The sequence below is a fragment of the Gigantopelta aegis genome, chromosome 14, assembly GCF_016097555.1.
Source record: "Gigantopelta aegis isolate Gae_Host chromosome 14, Gae_host_genome, whole genome shotgun sequence".
Lineage (NCBI taxonomy): Eukaryota > Metazoa > Mollusca > Gastropoda > Neomphalida > Peltospiridae > Gigantopelta > Gigantopelta aegis.
In genome coordinates this window covers 54,013,493-54,033,212 of record NC_054712.1, presented here as the reverse complement: position 1 = coordinate 54,033,212, position 19,720 = coordinate 54,013,493, and the positions used below count along the sequence as shown (strand labels likewise).

General features: G+C 37.2%; 1 protein-coding gene across 1 annotated transcript in view; it reads right to left on the bottom strand.

The window, feature by feature from the left end:
• Window positions 1–11,039, bottom strand: part of LOC121389338 (ATP-dependent DNA helicase Q4-like) — a 218,839-nt gene extending 207,800 nt beyond the window's left edge. Inside the window, exons 1-2 of the mRNA XM_041520934.1 lie at window positions 11,028–11,039; window positions 10,449–10,583 (exon numbers count right to left, since the gene is read on the bottom strand). Of these exons, the coding sequence (XP_041376868.1) occupies window positions 10,449–10,583; window positions 11,028–11,039 (147 nt within the window). The remainder of the gene's footprint in view (window positions 1–10,448; window positions 10,584–11,027) is intronic.
• Window positions 11,040–19,720: the final 8,681 nt, after the last annotated feature.

The window sequence follows — 19,720 nt, the reverse complement described above, 5'->3', positions numbered from 1 at the left end:
CGGAGGATATGAGATGGTATCACTATAAAGCAAGGTAAAGTCTAGAAAAAGAGTAGTAGGGGCCGACCCCGCTTCCTATTTCTTCTTAGAGTGGGGCGGTCAATCTTCCAGTGCTGCTAGGACAGGCTCGGACATGTAGAGACTAAACGCGAACAACCGTGGCGTTCTGCAGAATGGCCGTCATACGAGTCACGAAAAACACAAGTCGACAGTCAGACGGAGAAATGACGTGGAGGCAAGGAATCTCGCTAAAGAAGAATCCAACCTGGTGGTGCAGGCTGTCAAAACGAGAAGCGTTCCAGCGTTCAATCAGTTCCAATGGCCGCATACATCCCAGTAAAAAACTTCATTTCGCTGACAAAAACAACGAAATGAAGGACCCCCAAGTCGAGCACACGAAAGCACGTGCAGTGTGCACAAGCAAAACAAACACGTGTTACCGCGTGGAGCTCCAGACTGGGAATGTGCTCGAGGGAGTGGGCTTGCTGAAGAAGGGTGTTTTTCACTAACGTACACTTTTAAAACAAACAAAAATGTTACACCAGTTATGGAGTACTGGTTACAATGGGGAAAACAAAATCTGAGATTGTTTGTTTTTGTTTTAACGACACCACTAGAGCACACTGATTTACTAATCATCAGCTATTGGATGTCAAACATTTGGTAATTTCGACACATAGTTTTAACAGAGGAAACCCGCTACATTTTTTCATTAGTAGCAAGGGATCTTTTATATGCATCAATCCCACAGACAGGATAGCACATACCACAGCCTTTTATATACCAGTTGTGGTGCACTGGCTGGAACGAGAAATAGGTCCATGGGCCCACCGATGGGAATCGATCCTAGACAAACCGCTCATCAGGCTAAAATCACAGACTGGGTCCACTGATGGGGTTTGACCCAAGAACCTCAAATGAGCGCTTTACCAATTAGCTGATTCAATCTCCCACCCCTCCTCAAGGATTAATAAAGACCAGAGTACATGAAATAAAAACTATAAATATAACCAGCAGGGATTAATAATGGCCAGAATACACAAAACAATTTTAAGCAGTTACGGCAGTACTTAAAAGTATATAGAGCTTAATGTATAAGTTGTGTGTTATAGTTATTGTTTGGTGTGATCCCGCTCACTTCATGATGGGAAATGACAGTTATTTCTGTTCTTCACGTGTATCCCTCTATACTAATAGGATACCCATTACCACTTAGGTGATCCATAACAATAACCGTTAGTTCTAAACCACAGCAGGTGTGCTTATTGTAATTATGGCAGTGTCACAGAATATTATACCACTTTTTTAATGTGTTTGTTAGATTACGTACAGATGATTTACGGGGCATCAGGGTGAAATCTTATACAGTAAAGTACTCTTATAAGGAACCGGAAGGGACCATAATAGTTAGTTCGTTATAGCAGAAATTTGTTGTACACATTTGCACAAGTTGGTTATTAATGTATCTAGGGAGATAATATAGGACTGTACGATCAGTTCGTTCTAAGCATGTTTGTTATAAGTTTACTTTACTGTAGTTATAAATGTCTGTCTTGAATCAAAGCATATATAAATTAAACAATCTAGACATTTACACTAGGGCAATGATAAATTAATGAAACAAATAAAAATGTGAATACAAAACACATGAACACATGAAAAATGGTATAGCTATAGATCTTTGTTTTTGACCAATCAAAACACAGATATTTATATATGCTGAAAGCTTGTTAATTAGCGTCAGACCTGGCTATAAGGATAAGACATGTATACGTGATGTAAGGAATGGCTTATTTATGGGTGCTTTAGTTCGCTGTGTGAACTTAATGAATGCAGAAATAAACCCATGATTTTCTGCCAAATCTCTATCGACCTCTACAGACAGGACAGCACATACCACATCCTTTGATATACCAGCTTTGGGACACCAGCTGGAACAGAACAAAAAACCCAATGGATCAACGTGTAGGTTTGATCCCATGACAAACACTTCAAATGAGCACTCTACCTACCAAGCTACATCCTGCCCCTTATTGGAGTTTGAATGCACTCTTAAAAGTGACACACCCAAGTTTTAAAGCACTACAGTGTATTTTTTTACTATTACAGCCATATTTGATAAATGAAATCAGACATGACTTAAGACTGTATTGTTTAGATTATCCATTTCCAAACATCCGAAGTGTTTCTGGTCATCCTGGTGTTTCTAATACCACAAAATGAATTTTTTGATATTTTAAAAAATGTGTGTATGTCTGAGAAGTAGCAGTTCTGGAGACCAGCTCTAGTGTATTTTATAAGGTATTTCCCCCCCCCCCCCCCCCCCCCCACCCATTTAAACATCATAACTCTATTGTACAGGTATGGTCGAGCAGGGGGGCACCAATCATTTTGAATAAAAAGTAGTAGTAGAACATCTTAAGGCACAGATGAATTTTACTTGCAGAATGCATTTCAGGACATCTAGTTTTTTAAATTTTATAGGGGAATATACCCCTGAAACCTCTTGAAACTTTCCTTTGCACCTACAATATCAGTCAGCTCCCCCCCCCCCCACCCCCCAACGTCAACTTGTTTTTACCGTGCTTGTTGTAACTTTATCCAGATGTGTTACAAGTTTGTACATAACTAAACTTACATTTTAGTGTACATTTTTATGGGTCAAAACTAAGATCAGGGCCCCATTCCATGAAGTGATCTTAGCCCTAAGATTACCTTAGGCACATAGCTACCCTATGTACTTAAGTTGATCTTAGGGCTAAGATCGCTTCGTGAAACGGGGGCCCTGGCCTTTAACAGCACACTTGTTGAGAACCTGGCACTGAAAGATCCATTCAGAATTCTGATGTGACCAGTGTTGATGACAGGCAACTGAGACATGCACATATGGTTATGACAACAGAAAACCAAATCTAGATTTATCAACACACTCCACTCAAGTGCATTTCACAGACAATATTACAGCATCAGTATTAGCTGTCATTTACAATAAAATTGGCCAGCTTCATTTCAGAAATCTGGTAATTACATCATTTTTCAGAACCTCTGCACCCAAAGGATACAACTTTGCTTCTTTTTCTTTCTTTTTTTTGGGGGGGAGGGGGGAGGGGGGGATCCAAGGCTGAGTGAAAAATCTGCCCTGAATGGCAAAATCAAATACAATATCTGGAAATCCATTTACCATCACATTAGTTTCCGTGTCCCAAGTATTTTTGGACACTTGACGTTTATTGAGCATTTTTCAATGATCACAGCCCTGCTCATTTTGGACCCAAGGCTGATTGAAAAACTTGCCTGAACTGACAAATCAAATAGAATATATTTGAAAACCCATTTACAGTCAAGTCAAATTCCATTCCATGTATTTCTCGAAATTGGCATTTCTTAAGTATTCTTCATATGTTTTTTTTCAGAAAGTACCAGTCCACTGAGTTACCATTTATTTTACATGAATATGTCATTTAAAATAATTTTTAAAATTCACTTATCACAATGTCAGATTCCAGTTAATATATTTTTTGACATCAACATTAAATTTCATCAGGTTGTAGCAATCAACTGGTAGGCATGTAAAAACGTTTCTTTTGTTTAATGACACCACTAGAGCACATTGATTTATTTGGTAATTTTGACATACAGTCTTAGAAAGGAAACCTGTTACATGTTTCCATTAGTAGCAACGGATCTTTTATATGCACATACTATGGCCTTTGATATACCAGTCATGGTTCACTGGCTGGAACGATAAATAGTCCAATGGGCCCACCGAAGGGGATCTATCTCAAACCAATTGCGCAATCAAGCAAACGCTTTTACACCGGGCTACTTACTGCCCCTAGGTGTGTCAGGTTAATAGAATTTTTAAAAATCCATTTATGTTCATATCAGACTCCATATCAGACTCCATATCAGACTCTTGGCAAAACTGATCTGATCCTCTTAATCTCTCATATGGCATCCCACAGTGATCAGTACTTGGCCCCACTTTGTTTGCATTATATAGTAATGATCTACCACTCTATGCAAAGCATTGTGTCATGGATCTGTTTGCTGATGATGTAAGCTCCACATCTGTAGCTGATGACATATCTCTGTTAGAAAAACATGTCCAGTTAGATTTGAATGAGGTGAGTCTTTGGTACAACAATAATAGGAATGTCTCTTAACTTAAAACTAAAATCATGCTTATTGGTTCTGACATCGATTGCAGAAACCACAACAGCATTGACTGTATATGTAAATCACATACCAGTGCAATGTTCCACTTCTGAAAAACTTCTTGGTGTACACATTGAACTAACACTGACATGGGCTAACCACATAAATGCAATTATTAATAAACCTTCTTATTTGTTATACATTTTTTGACAAAACAGAAAATATCTTGACCAAAAGACTAGATTAATATTCTACAGCTCTTACATATTACCTCACTTAGACTATTGCTCCACTCCATTTTACCTAGAAACAATGTTTCAAACAACTTCAGAAATTCACTCCTTAAATCTGAGGTCAACTCAACATAGTCATCTTTATGAATTAAAACCAAGAACAGAATTTTATACAAGCCCAACCGATGATCAGAGACTGCAGCTTGTTTGCTGCTAATCATGCAAGTTAAAATAAATCCATAACAACATGATTGTTGTAAAGGTAATTTATTAATGACAAACAATTCGACAGTATGTTTGATACTACTGTCAAGTATAAGTTTGCACACATACAGACTATACATTGTATGGCAGCAAAGATAGGTAACAAATACTGGCAATTTTAATAAACCTTCTAGTAATATATACTAAAAGGCAAAAGTTATTGTGACACACAAAAGACAAAGATAATTGATGATAAGTTTTTACTGCTGTGTATGAAACGTTATCACATGGAAAGAGAAATGTCCGAAGGTATGGAAACGAGCAATAGTTCATGAAAAGGGCGCACCTGCCACATGCAAATAAGCCACATCACTAGAGGGGGTCAAGAGCGAAGTTCACATAGTCAGTAGCACCTTGAGCATTGATACAGGCCTGGCACCGTCATCTCATTGAGGCCACTAAACACTGGAGAAAGTTCCTGGGAATGCCATTCCAGATCTGAGGAAGGATCAGCGTGATTCGGATCCATGTGTCTTGGCGAGGGGTTGTCATGGGTGGTCGGCCGCTATGGGAATGGTCCCTGACCTGATTCTTTTGTTGATATTGTTGCCATAAGTGCCATATGGTATTTCTTTGGACGTTGAATTGAAGTGCAACGTTATGCTGCAAAGTCCCAGATTCAAGCATCCCTAAGACTCGCCATCTGTCATTTTCATTGAGGTGTGGCATGAAGAAATTGCATCAAACAGTTCACTAATGGTGTTTTTCTGACTTCTGGACTTCTGATGGCTGCACAGACTGGCAATGATTTGCGACTGAATGTCTGGCCTTTTTATGGTGAACACTGCACAGGATTTTTCCCGAATATTCCATGTTTCTTGCACAAAGCATGCAATCGCTGCAACAACTGCTTGGTTGCATTTCTTTGAGCTGTTTCATGCACATTTTCTCTAGTTTACATCCATAAATCCATTCACAAATTTATTACTCCAAACAATCCATGCCACAATAACTTTTGCCTTTGAGTATATATACTAACAGATACCATATTCATGATCCCTCTGTAAACAGGGTGGGCTAAAATTGATTATTCACAGCAACTGCCATGTGCTGCATCGTGTGAAAAGAATGGAATACGTGACTCAATGCATGCACCACTCGCGTGACTCTTTTCATTGGTCCGTTAATATTTAGGGACTACGCATCTGTCCAACCAAATTGCCAAAACTCTAAACTCAACACAGCTGTCTAGACTTACGCATGGCAGCAGAGAAGCAAGAGAAAGCATTATTAAATTTAATATAAACTTATTGGGTTGACTTACATAAATATACTTATTGTCATAATAAATGTCATTTATCGCCCTAGTTTTTCAAGCCGGAGAGCTAAACTGTAGAACACACTACCTTCAAAGATAAAATCCCCTGCGCGTACTGTAACCTCATCGTGGTGCAGGGGTGTAACATTCTCTTTGAGAATGGCCAATACAGCACAAATTGAAATTTAGAGTAAAAGTCAGTATCTATCTGTGATATTTGTATTTTTGCACAGTCCTTTACACTGTGTTTTTATTTACCTGTTGAATTTTTATATTGATGTTGATCATCACCTTATTTGTTTGCATTACCATAGTTTGACACCCAATAGTCGATGTATTTTTTGTGCTGGGGTGTCGTTAAACATTCATTCATTCATTCATTCATTCATTCAAAGATAAAATATTCTCAATCCCTCACCTCAATCAAATCCAGTTATTTTAAGCACTATTCAAATAATAATCAATTGTAAGATATACCTTTGTTGTTGATTTTGATGTGTTTGTTAAAATAATTATGATGCATTGAGTTATCACTGACTCAAGTTTCTTAAAAAATTGATTTAAATATTATTTATTTAAGAATTGAACGTGAAATTTTTTGAGTTTCATGCTAGTATGAAATGCAAAACCGCTTTACACACTGTATGAATGGCGTAGCGCGTTAGCATGAAACTCAAAAAATTTCACGTTCAATTCTTATAATTCCAAACACATAACCATGTCATTAATGTAAAGCTCTTTAAAATAAAAAGTGAACTCTATTTTCCAACTATTTACTATTTTATTAACACGAAATTCATACTCAACATTAGCAGAATCCCTATAGTGGTTCGGCTTTTTCCGTCAATAGCCGAATGAGAGAATGACAATGTTACAATCATTAATACAATTCATATTAATTTTTTGCATTAAATGTCAATACCAACTAAAAACATTTTGAATTCACTAGAAACATATAACATAAGTAATTTTAATAACTTTTAACCTGTAATAAAAATGTCTAAAGCGACCTATTTTGTATGCTATAATTTATATGTGAAGTGTTGAAATTACAGTTATAAAATTTTGAGTGCGTGATAATTCCATGTGTTGATAGATTTGACATGGAGAAAGTGGTTTCAATGTTTCCGGAAATGGATGAAACAGGTGTGTCGCGACTTTCTGTGTTTACTGGCCTTGTAATTGTGGAAATGACAACAGGATGGTTTTGGCATGTGTGACTTCAAGTGGTGGACACAAGTATTCGTGAGATTTGACAGTGCCATGCTCATGTTTCGTTTTTGAAAAGTGGAACATTCTCTGTTGTAGCTTCGAATTGAAGCTTCGTTCCTGTGTCCCGACATGTACATGATATGCCTAGTTTCAAAACCCGACTCGTTTAAAGATTGCATCGCAGTGGCGCGCAAACTTAGAAACTATGTGTTGTGTACGTCATACTACAATGCCGTTGAATGCGCGTTACTGCTAATGGTTGGCATGGACTGACTGAATTTTGTTTTTGAAATCGCTTTTGTAAAATACCAAATTCCATTGGAATTATATACTTTTTTTGGATCGGCAAAATAGATTTTTAGCTGTGGGATTTTGAATTCACTATAAACATATAACGTAAGTAATTTCAATAACTTTTAACCTTTAATAAAAATGTCTGAAGCGACCTATTTTGTATGGTATAATTTATATGTGAAGATGTTTAGAAGTTTGACAGCAGACGATTACTGTTTGATGTCTAAAAATAGAATCTCAAGGAACTTCCTCTGGGATTCCTTTGTTGACATAATTCATAAAGTAGTTCCGGCTATATAGCCAAAAATAGTGCTAAACTGAGATTCCAGCTATGAATGCCAGTTTTTATCATCACGTGATACGAATTTGACCAATCCAAGGGTTTATAATTTTTAGAGATTGGAATTATATATTCATAATATGTGCTATTGTTCCTCATGCTATACATATTACAAGTGTGTTGATGTTGTTTCTTTGAATGTATGTATGTATAATATCATGAATAGATTAGAGAGGGCCTCATGGGAGACCAGTCACCTTGTACTGAATGTGTTTACCTTCTTATTATTATTATTATGTATTTTTTTGACAAATTTCTAGTTTCATACCAATCAAATATGAACGACAAAACCGTTATTCGTGATCAAGACCGTATCTCTGCACAATGCTGAGTCAAAAGGGAATTGTTTGCAAAATGGTGGTTGCTCCCTTGAATCTCTACCCAGTGATATTCTAGGTTAAATACAAGTTGCTCCCTTGAATCTCTACCCAGTGCCTATTCTAGGTTAAACACAAGTTGCTCCCTTGAATCTCTACCCAGTGCCTATTCTAGGTTAAACACAAGTTGCTCCCTTGAATCTCTACCCAGTGCCTATTCTAGGTTAAACACAAGTTGCTCCCTTGAACAATGCCTATTCAAAAGTGCCTATTCTAGGTTAAACACAAGTTGCTCCCTTGAAAAATTCTAGTTAAACACAAGTTGTTGCTCCCTTGTTAAACACAATCTCCCTTGAATCTCTACCCAGTGCCTATTCTAGGTTAAACACAAGTTGCTTCCTTTAATCTCTACCCAGTGCCTATTCTAGGTTAAACACAAGTTGCTCCCTTGAATCTCTACCCAGTGCCTATTCTAGGTTAAACACAAGTTGCTCCCTTGAATCTCTACCCAGTGCCTATTCTAGGTTAAACCCAGTGCCTATTCTAGGTTAAACACAAGTTGCTCCCTTGAATCTCTACCCAGTGCCTATTCTAGGTTAAACACAATTACTGTAATGTTAATCGCCATACTTTAATATCTGTTCATTCAAATCTATGTGTTCAGTAAAATATTTGTATATTTAAATCTGTTCAGAACTTTCTTATAAACAGCATGCATTTCAGTAATAATTAACCATTCATTATGTAAACTGTGTGCTCTTATTTCCTTTCCTTTCCTCCTTTCTTCCTTTCTTCATCTCTTTGTGTTCATGACCTTTACTTTTTTATCTTTCTGTCTATCCTTCTTGATAGCCATAGTAGAAATAATTGTATTCCTTCATTTCCGTCATCTTGATTGACTAAATCTGTATGTGTTAAATGTAGAGAGAGGCTTTGATATAGGTGTCAGCCTGTTGGCCAGTCCCAAACCAGTGTATTTCAGTGCTCAATAGATGTTCTTTATTAAAGGGACAGACCCTAGTTTTTAAACACTGAGGCATATTTTTCATTATTAGAGCCGTTTATGATCACTGAAATCAAACATTACTTATATTTTATTGTTTAGATAATCCATTTCTGTACAACTGAAGTGTTTCTAATACCACAAAATGCATTTTTCATATTTTTAAAAACGCACGTGCGTCTGAGAAGTAGCGGTTATTGATTCGAATTCTGGTCTATTTTTCTAGGATATTTTCCAGTTTTAAAGTCAGACTCTTGTTTCACTCTGTTGTACCTTTATCCAAGTGTGTTATGGGTTTGTAGATTGACTAACCTTAGTGTCCATTTTTACGAGATAAAAATAGGGTCTGTGTCTTTAAAACCAAACAGAATTTATGAAAATCATCATACCAGACTGTCAGATACTATTACATGTGTTGCATTACATCAACATTTCTTAACTACTTGGCATACAAGAATATCAGTACCATATCGTAGATCTGTATATGAAAATCATCATAACAGACTGTCAGATACTATTACATGTGTTGCATTACATCAACATTTCTTAACTACTTGGCATACAAGAATATCAGTACCATATCGTAGATCTGTATATGAAAATCATCATACCAGACTGTCAGATACTATTACATGTGTTGCATTACATCAACATTTCTTAACTACTTGGCATACAAGAATATCAGTACCATATCGTAGATCTGTATATGAAAATCATCATAACAGACTGTCAGATACTATTACATGTGTTGCATTACATCAACATTTCTTAACTACTTGGCATACAAGAATATCAGTACCATATCGTAGATCTGTATATGAAAATCATCATACCAGACTGTCAGATACTATTACATGTGTTGCATTACATCAACATTTCTTAACTACTTGGCATACAAGAATATCAGTACCATATCGTAGATCTGTATATGAAAATCTGCTAAGTCTAATGCATTTTGTGGGACATCCACACATTCAGACCTATTCTCTGACATTCATGCGAGCTTTATAGCCCTGCATATACATTCTCATGCAATCATAAAAAATAAAAACAGACCTAACACTGAAAATAAAAAACATTATGGGGAGACATTTAAGATATTACAATACTAGCTGATACGATATAAATTAACATGCTATGGGGAGCTAGCAATTGCTCTCCTTGAACTATAGTCTCAGGTGAGTGATGGAGAGTGAGTCGGATAGCTCATCTTAAACAGTGAGGTCGTCAGAAAAGTTGAAATCTACTGCTTTATTTTGCAGACGTGACTCAATTTTGCCATCAAAATCTTACCAACTCTTCAAAAAGTAGGTCAAAGTCACCTGAAAGGTCTATGTATGTCAAATCAAATAATGTTTATGTTACTTACTGTTGCGTGAGATTCCCTGCCACGTATTTTTCGACAGCGACATTTCTTGAATATTTTCTGGACGAGTTTCTTCAGGACGTACCGATCGACCGAGTTACCGAATGTATGTCGTCTAAGTTCACTCAAATCTTTCCCCTGCAAATAAACAGTGAATTAAGTTGGCATATCTTTCTCTTATTAAGGAAGCTATGTTGTATATTGAACAAGCATTCCGTGAGTACTGCTAAAGTAATACATGTCCCCTATACCGGTTCCAACAAATTTCCAGATCTCCAAATTTCAAGGGACATAACTCTGAAAAATGGGTAAATCACCATGAAAGTTAACTTGATGAGTAATATTTTACGATAAACCTATACACAAAACTCAAGCCCAATATAACTGTCAAAAAATGGATAAACATTATCATGCAAGTCAAACTTGATCTGTAAAAGTACATGATAAAGCGACACACAAAAGTTCAGATCGATAACTTGAGGCACTGTGCGAAAAAATGTCTGGAAAATAAATTTCTGTATCTCCAAAGTTGAAGGACCAAAACTCTGTAAAAAAATGGGTAAATTGTCATGAAAGTCAAACTTGATCCGTCATAGTATATTGTAAAGTTATACACAACATTTCAATTCACTATCTCGAGGCATTGTGAAAAAATATCTAGAAAACTATAAGTGGCATGGACAGACAGACAGACAGACATAATCAGACAGACAGACAGACAGACAGACAGATGGTAGGAGATGAAACCTATAGTCTCCTCTGGTTGGACTGGTAGGTGACTAAACACCATGTATGTGAACTTAATTTTGATCATGCTTTTTTATATGAGAAACTGTCACATGCGATCGAATCATATTGTGAGAACACCTAAATTGGAAAGAACCGGCCTCGGTGGGATCGTGGTTAGGCCATCAGTTTACAGGCTGGTAGGTACTGGGTTTGGATCCCAGTCGAGGCATGGGATTTTTAATCCAGAATACCGACTCCAAACCCTGAGTGAGTGCTCCGCAAGGCTCAATGGGTAGGCGTAAACCACTTGCACCGACCAGTGATCCATAACTGCTTCAACAATGGCCATGGTTTGTGCTATCCTGCCTGTGGGAAGCGCAAATAAAAGATCCCTTGCCGCCTGGAATAAAAAGAGTAGCCTATGTGGCGACAGCAGGTTTCCTCTCCAAATCTGTGTGGTCCTTGACCATACGTCTGACGCAATATTACCGTAAATAAAATGTGTTGAGTGTGTCGTTAAATAAAACATTTTTTTTTTTTTTTTTCTAAATTGGAATGACGTTAGTCTGACATGTTCCAATTTTTGTAGGGTCGACAAATCAAATGCGACTACTCACGTAAAAAGAATGTCGCTTTACCTAATGAAAAATGTATGCTGCAAACTTAATTCTACAATAATAAAGCATATAGTGAATATTCAGTACATATGACAATGTGAGCTACAAAAGATATAGCGGCAAATTTTAAATTCAATGTTGGCTAATTTTCAAATATTGGCAATAGTTAAAGTTGTTTTTTTGGGGCGAAAGAGACGACCTGCTGCTGACTGTGGAGTTCATGGAGGTGGTAAAACTCATGATTTGAATTCAAGGAGCATAAAGAAACTGAACGCAGAAGAAGAAGTTTAACGACACCACTGGAGCACATTGATTTTTGGTCTGTCATCAAACATTTGGTATTCTTTTACTGTCTTAGAGGAAACCAACTATATTTTTTTCATTAGCAGCAATGGATCTTTTATCAGACAGGATAGCACATATCACAGCCTTTGATATACTGGTCAGGATGGAAAAACCCAATCAGAGAATGGATCCACTGAGGAGGTTTGACCCTATGACTCAAAGCACCTCAGGCAAGACCTCTACCAACTAGAGGTGGGACGCAGCTAAGTGGTAAAGTGACTCGCTTGATGTGCGATGGTGCATATAAAAGATCCCTTGCTGCTAATCTAAAAAAGGGTAGCCCATGAAGTGGTGACAGCAGGTTTCCTCTCTCAATATCTGTGTCATCCTTAACCATATAACCGTAAATAAAATGTGCTGAGTGCGTCGTTAAATGAAACATTTCCTTCCTTCCTTCTACCAACTAAGCAGGATCCTACACTAAGCAACACTACAAAAACAGCTACAGTATCGAACAGCAACACAGCACTTCATACATAAAACGGGATCTAGCCCAGTGGTAAAGGATCCTACACTAAGCAACACTACAAAAACAGCTACAGTATCAAACAGCAACACAGCACTTCATACATAAGACGGGATCTAGCCCAGTGGTAAAGCTGGATGCACTGTCGGTATGGGATTGATCCCTGGGGGTCCATGGGCCCATTGAGCTATTTCTTGTTCCAGCCAGTGCACCACGACTGGTATATCAAAGGCTGTGGTATGTGCTATCCTGTCTGTGGGATGGTGCACATAAAAAAACTCTTGGTACTAATGAAAAAATTAAGCGGGTTTCCTGTTTTTTAAGACAACATGTCAAAATTACCAAATGTTTGATATCCAGTAGTCAATGATTAATAAATCAATGTGCTCTAGTGATGTTGTTAAACGAAATGAACAAACTACCAAAACCTCCACACTACCAAAACAGCAACACTACCGAATAGGAACAAAGCACTTCATGCAGATATAAAAACAAGCTTAAAGAGACCCACTTTGCAGGTCTTGAAAATTAAGTTTATTGTGAGATTTTAATCAAAGAACAAGAAGGGCAGGACGTAGCCCAGTGGTAAAGTGTTCGCTTGATGTGCGGTCAGTCTAGGATTGATCCCCGTCAGTGGACTCATTGGTCTATTTCTCGTTCCAGCCAGTGCTCCACAACGGGTGTAACAAAGTGGTGACACTGGGTTTCCTCTCTATATATCTGTCTGGTCCGTAACCATATGTCTGAGGCCATATAACCGTAAATAAGTGTGTCATTAAATAAAACATTTCCTTCCTTCCTTCCAAAGAACAAGAACAGGAAAAAACCATTTTGTTTGATTACCAGAATTTCTGATTGCGCATCACTACGTTCACATGTTCACCTGGTATGAAATGTGTTTTTGTTTTTTAACGACACCATTAGAGCATATTCATTAATTAATCATCGGCTATTGAATGTCAAACATTTGGTCGCTCTGACATAGTCTTAGGAAACTCACTACATTTTTTCCATTAGTAGTAAGGGATCTTTTATATGCACTTTCCCACAAAGAGGAAAGCATGTACCACAGCCTTTGACCAGTGTGGTACACTGGTTAGAACGAGAGAGAAAACAACTCAATCAGTTGAATGGATCCACCGAGGTGATTCGATCCTGTGATTCAAGCACCTCAGGCGAGCACTCAACCGACTGAGCTTAATTCTGCCTTCAGCTGAATGGATCCACTGAGGTGATTCGATCCTGTGATGCAAGCACCTCAGGCGAGCACTCAACCAACTGAGCTAAATCCCGCCCTGATCACTTTGATGACCAAACTGCATTCACACGTTCACCTGTTGCCAAATGATGTTATGTGTATGTGTGTGTAACGACTGTCTGTCTGTCTGCAGTTTCATTATAAGACCTAATGACATGTTTTTATTTTTATCTGTTAATGCTAATGGCAATATTTCTGAAATCACGAACCTATTATACAATATTATATTTCAGCCACTCAATGATGTACAGAGTAGATATGAAGCTATGTATGTCAGGATATTAATTATTGATGCTGTACCCTACATATTATACACTGATGCTGTGTCAATTAGCACTTGTAAAGACACAGAAGGCAAACAGTTGCATGTTGTAAGTACAGTACAAACCCTCTAAACTAGACACCCAGGGACCAAAGTTAAATTTAACATTTGTTTTGTTTAACAACACCACTGAAGCACATTGATTAATTCATCATTGGCCATTGGAAGTCAAACATTTGGTAATTCTGACAAGTAGTCATCAGAGAAAAGCTGCTACATTTTTCCTAATGCAGCATGGGATCTTTTATATGCACCATCCTATAGACAGGATAGCACTGGCTGGAATGAGAAATAGCCCAATAGGTCCACCAACGGGGATCGATCTCAAAGCAACCGTGCATGAAGCGAGCGCTTTACCACTGGGCTATGTCCCACCTCCCAGGACCAAAAGATTTGTTTAACAACACCACTAGATCACATTCATTTATTAATCATCGGTTATTGGATGTCAAACATTTGATAATTCTGACATATAGTCTTAGGAACCCTGCTACATTTTTCTATTAGTAGCAAGAGATCTTTTATATGCACAATTCCACAGACAGGATAGCACATACCATGACCTTTGATATACCAGCAGACTTTGGGCCTAATTCACAAAGCTCTCTTAGGCTCTGCTAGACAACAAAGTATCCTCTTTGCAAGTCTTTTAGCATTGCATTGTGAGATCGCAAAGTTGCGAGAGTTTAGTAAATTAGGCCCCTTGTCTTTTAAAGTGCGAGAGTGTGATCGTGCTCGTACAGCGCATGTAATTTCAATCTGGTGAGTGTGCAAAATAACGCATGTTACACTAAACAAACAGCGCACGTAAAATAATTGTGTATATTGATTGCCACTATTTATTTTATGTGGCTGATAGAAAGACCTGTTTAATAATACCAGAAAAAAAAGTGATGTGAACAGAGCATCCACGCATACCTTTTAATATGTGTCTGCTACTTATCTTTGCTATACAAATTGGAAAACACTGGTTTAATGGACATCTTCGAAGACGTACCAATCCGATCAAAAACTTTTGTCTATTTAATTTATTATTAATTAGAAACAGTCTACTTTTATAAGGTAATAGATCACGTCTGATAAGGCTAACTCATATAGTTATGGAAATAAAAAGGAATTGAATTAAATAGTGGCTTCTCAGCCTACACAAATGAACTTGTTAAGGAAATCAGCAAAGTCGGTAAAATTGTCTTGATTAGTTCATAACTGTTAGCCTACAAAGCTTACGTGAGGTCCCGAAAATGGCAAGCGTGTAATGTTCTACTTTCTTTAGAAAAGAAATGAAATTTAGACAAAGATAATTCAGAAGTAGACGGAATAACAAAACAAAGGAAAAGAAATTATAATAGGTATGTAGGAATAGGCCTAGATCTTGTTTACAAAAAAGTCTCTTTTTTTTTACGTCTTTTTTTTTTTTAATCTTTAAAAAAAATTCCAAATAAAACTTCATTTAAATATTTGTATTTCAGCCAAAGTTTAATGAATGTACATCTGTTATTTATAAATGTACGGTATATATGTACAAAATATAGTAACAGTAATCAATGATCATAGCTGACAATTTAATTTTTGTTTCTTTCAATATATTTGTTAGAAAGTCACAGGCCATGTGACTGGAAATTTTTTACATACTGTAATCATTTGATAACCTACCGGCCTTGGTGGTGTCATGGTTAGGCCATCGGTCTACAGGCTGGTAGGTAATGGGTTCGGATCCCAGTCGAGGTATGGGATTTTTAATCCAGATACCGACTCCAAACCCCGAGTGAGTGCTCCGCAAGGCTCAACCACTTGCACCGACCAGTGATCCATAACTGGTTCAACAAAGGCCATGGTTTGTGCTATCCTACCTGTGGGAAGCGCAAATAAAAGATCCCTTGCTGCTAATCGGAAAGAGTAGCCCATGTAGTGGCGACAGCGGGTTTCCTCTCAAAATCTGTGTGGTCCTTAACCATATGTTTGACGCCATATAACCGTAAATAAAATGTGTTGAGTGCGTCGTTAAATAAAACATTTCTTTCTTTCTTTCTTTCTTTCATTTGATAACCAAGATTACAAGTAGTTTTTGTGGAAATCAAAATACCTGTGTTACATGTTACAAGAAAGTGCTTTGGTCAAAGTTCAGGTCACTCGGTGCAACTAAAGCAATTTATTTAGGCTCAGACATCAAATTATGGTCGCATTTGTGACTAACTAGTTGCTAATTCAATCTCTGTTGGGTCTAGGGTTAGTGTTGCACAATGGTCTAAAATGGCTCCACTCATTTAGAATGTATGCAAAGCATCAACCACAACCATATCCTAAGTTTTGGATGGAGAATAATGAAATTTGTTTAGCCAAAGAGTAAAAAACCCCAGAAATAATGTACAGATAATTAAAAAATTTGGAATTCTGGATAAATCTGGAAAATTAAATAAAACATTTCCTTCCTTCCTTCTTAACAATCCATAAAATAGCCCATAGGCCTATATTTGATGTTTATTCTGGACAATCCATACAACATTTCATATATTTGATGTTATTTATTCTGAACAATCCATATAACATCTCATATATTTGATGTTATTTATTCTGGACAATCCATATAAAAGCCCCTGTATATGATGCTATTTATTGGTAAAGCAATTGAATGACAATGTGCTTTGATGCAGGGGCCTTGTTTGAAAGTCTCTGTTATAAACCATCCTGTTTTTGTTTTTCCCATATTACCACGATCACTTCATGAACAAAACGATGGAAACTAAAAAAAACTCGGCACACGTGAGCTGCCATGATGAAATGTCGGCCCGCCATTTACAAACAGCCTTAATACCTATAATTGTCACAATAGGAGTGCGGTAAAAATTCTCCAATATTTATTGGTCACATGAGCCAGGGGATATTAGCGAGGAAATGAAAATGCCGGAGACAATGGGAAACTTATTGGCAACACATGCACTACTGATCGTCGTAGTGATTTCGCACAGAGTTCAAAAACGGCCAAAATATTCTGTCAAAGCAAACGAGCTTAAGCCCACTTATTAAACTAATTTAGCTATAATGCATCACTGATTTTTCTGTTGATCCATAATAACAAAAATCTAGGCATGATGTATGTGCGTAGGTTATTATACGAGTGTATGCAGAGGACAAAAATACGGAAAACAATGTTTGTGAGTTTCTACAAGTGATGTATATACATGTATATGTAATATACCCATGGAAGAAAAACAGGTATATATAAATAGAAAAAAATAAAATTGACTGCACCCAAAATCCTAAGCCACAGTTTGAGGAAGTTAACCATCTTATTGACAGTCATTTTATTTCATTTCAACTTATTTTCATGCTTATATTCAATTAAGTTTCAAGCACGCTGTCCTGGGCACACACACACACACACACACACACACACACACACACACACCTCAGCTATCTGGGCTGTCTGTCCAGGACAGTGGATTAGTTGTTAGTTAGAGAGAAGAGGGTGTAGTGGCCTTACACCTACCTACCCATTAAGTCACTAAAACTCGCTCTGGGTGGGAGCTGGTACCTGGCTGCAAAACAAGTACCTGCCAGCCTTATGTTCGATGGCTCAACCACGACACCACCGAGGCCGGTACCAGGCTGCAAACCCAGTACCTACCAGCCTTATGTTCGATGGCTCAACCACGACACCATGGAGGCCGGTACCAGGCTGGAAACCCAGTACCTGCCAGCCTTATGTTCGATGGCTCAACCACGAAACCACGGAGGCCAGTACTGACAGTCAAGCCCAGAGTACTGACATTCAGTCCCACATAACATCTTTGTATTTTATACAGGCATAACTACTCTAGTATTTATTTAAATTTGGTACCAGGTGCAGACCTCACCAAAAAAATTTAAACAAATTTGATGACAGTTATTAATTGCCCCTTTGACTTAGATTATGGAATGAATGAATGAATGTTTAACAACACCCCAGAAAAATACATTGGCTATTGGGTGTCATACTAGATTACGGTGAGCCATTTAAGATATAGGAAAGTACTGTTATAACGAAACCAGAAGGGACCATGACAGTTAGTTTGTTATATAGCAGTAGTTCTTTGTATACCATTACATAAGTTAGTTATTAATGTATAGGGAGATCAAACAAGACTTTACGATAAGTTCATTCTATGCAGTAGTTCATTCTAAGCATGTTCGTTATAACTGTACTTTACTGTATTGCCATATTGGTACAATATAAAAAGTAAAGTAAAGTTTGTTTTATTTAACGACGCCGCTAGAGCACATTGATTTTTTATCTTATCATCGGCTATTGGACGTCAAACATATGGTCATTCTGACACTGTTTTTAGAGGAAACCCGCTGTCGCCACATAGGCTACTCTTTTTGGTACAATATAAATTGATATATGTTAACCTTCTGACTACTGCAGGCGAGATATCTCGCCCGACGTCACGTCAGTCGACATACTGTACACTGTATACAGTGCATTCCCCAATTCATATTTCCCGCCGTTTTGCACACGACACTCACCGGAAACGGAAATATAATTAAAAAAAAAAGATTTTTTTTCAAAATGGTGGTTTTTGTTTTGATTTTTTCAAATGAAAATACCTTGAAATTTTGAGTTCAAAAAGTGGTTTTCAGGGATCGATAGCTGATTGTGACAGCTAATTTGATAATAAATTTGATCATTTTACCAACAACGAAAATTACCAAATATTGCAATATGAATCGTAGTTTGGGTTTAAAAAAATATTCTGGTCAGAAAACCACTGTTATCGGGAATAATGGACATAAATACTGGACAGCTGGCCACAAATGCCCGTAAGTAAATGCAACTTTTTCGATTTTTTGCCTAATTTTAATCACCATTAGCCGATCTAAAATAATAAAAATTACAAAAAAAGATACGAAAATAATACTTACCGATTCATATATGAACTTTATTTCATGTATTTATGAAACATTTAAGTGAATATATGTGAGTAAAAATTATAAACTTGTACCCACTCAACATGGTTTTTGTTAAAAATTAATCCAGTAGTCTAAAGGTTAAGGAGAGCTGAAAATCACCCACCTTGAACTAGTTTAAGGGGAGTGCTGGTCAGCGAGAGTGATAGCTCACCTTAAATGGTGAGATATGATGTGTTCCTTTATTGATTTCTCTTAGTATAAACATGTAGAAATTAGTTTATATGACAGCATGTATGATATACTGGTGAAATATATAACACTTGTTTGTGAATTTTTAGAACTGATATACATAATTATGGATTAATTATTAAATGAGTCACTCTACTAGCTAGTAGTACAAAATATATGACACTTGTTTATGAATTTCAACAAGATGATCTATAGGTTACACACCACCATTACTTACTCCATGCATTTCAGCACAATTTACCGGCCTCGGTGGCGTAGTGGTTAGGCCATCGGTTTACAGGCTGGTAGGTACTGGGTTCAGATCCCAGTCGAGGCATGGGATTTTTAATCCAGATACCGACTCCAAACCCTGAGTGAGTGCTCCGCAAGGCTCAATGGGTAGGTGTAAACCACTTGCAC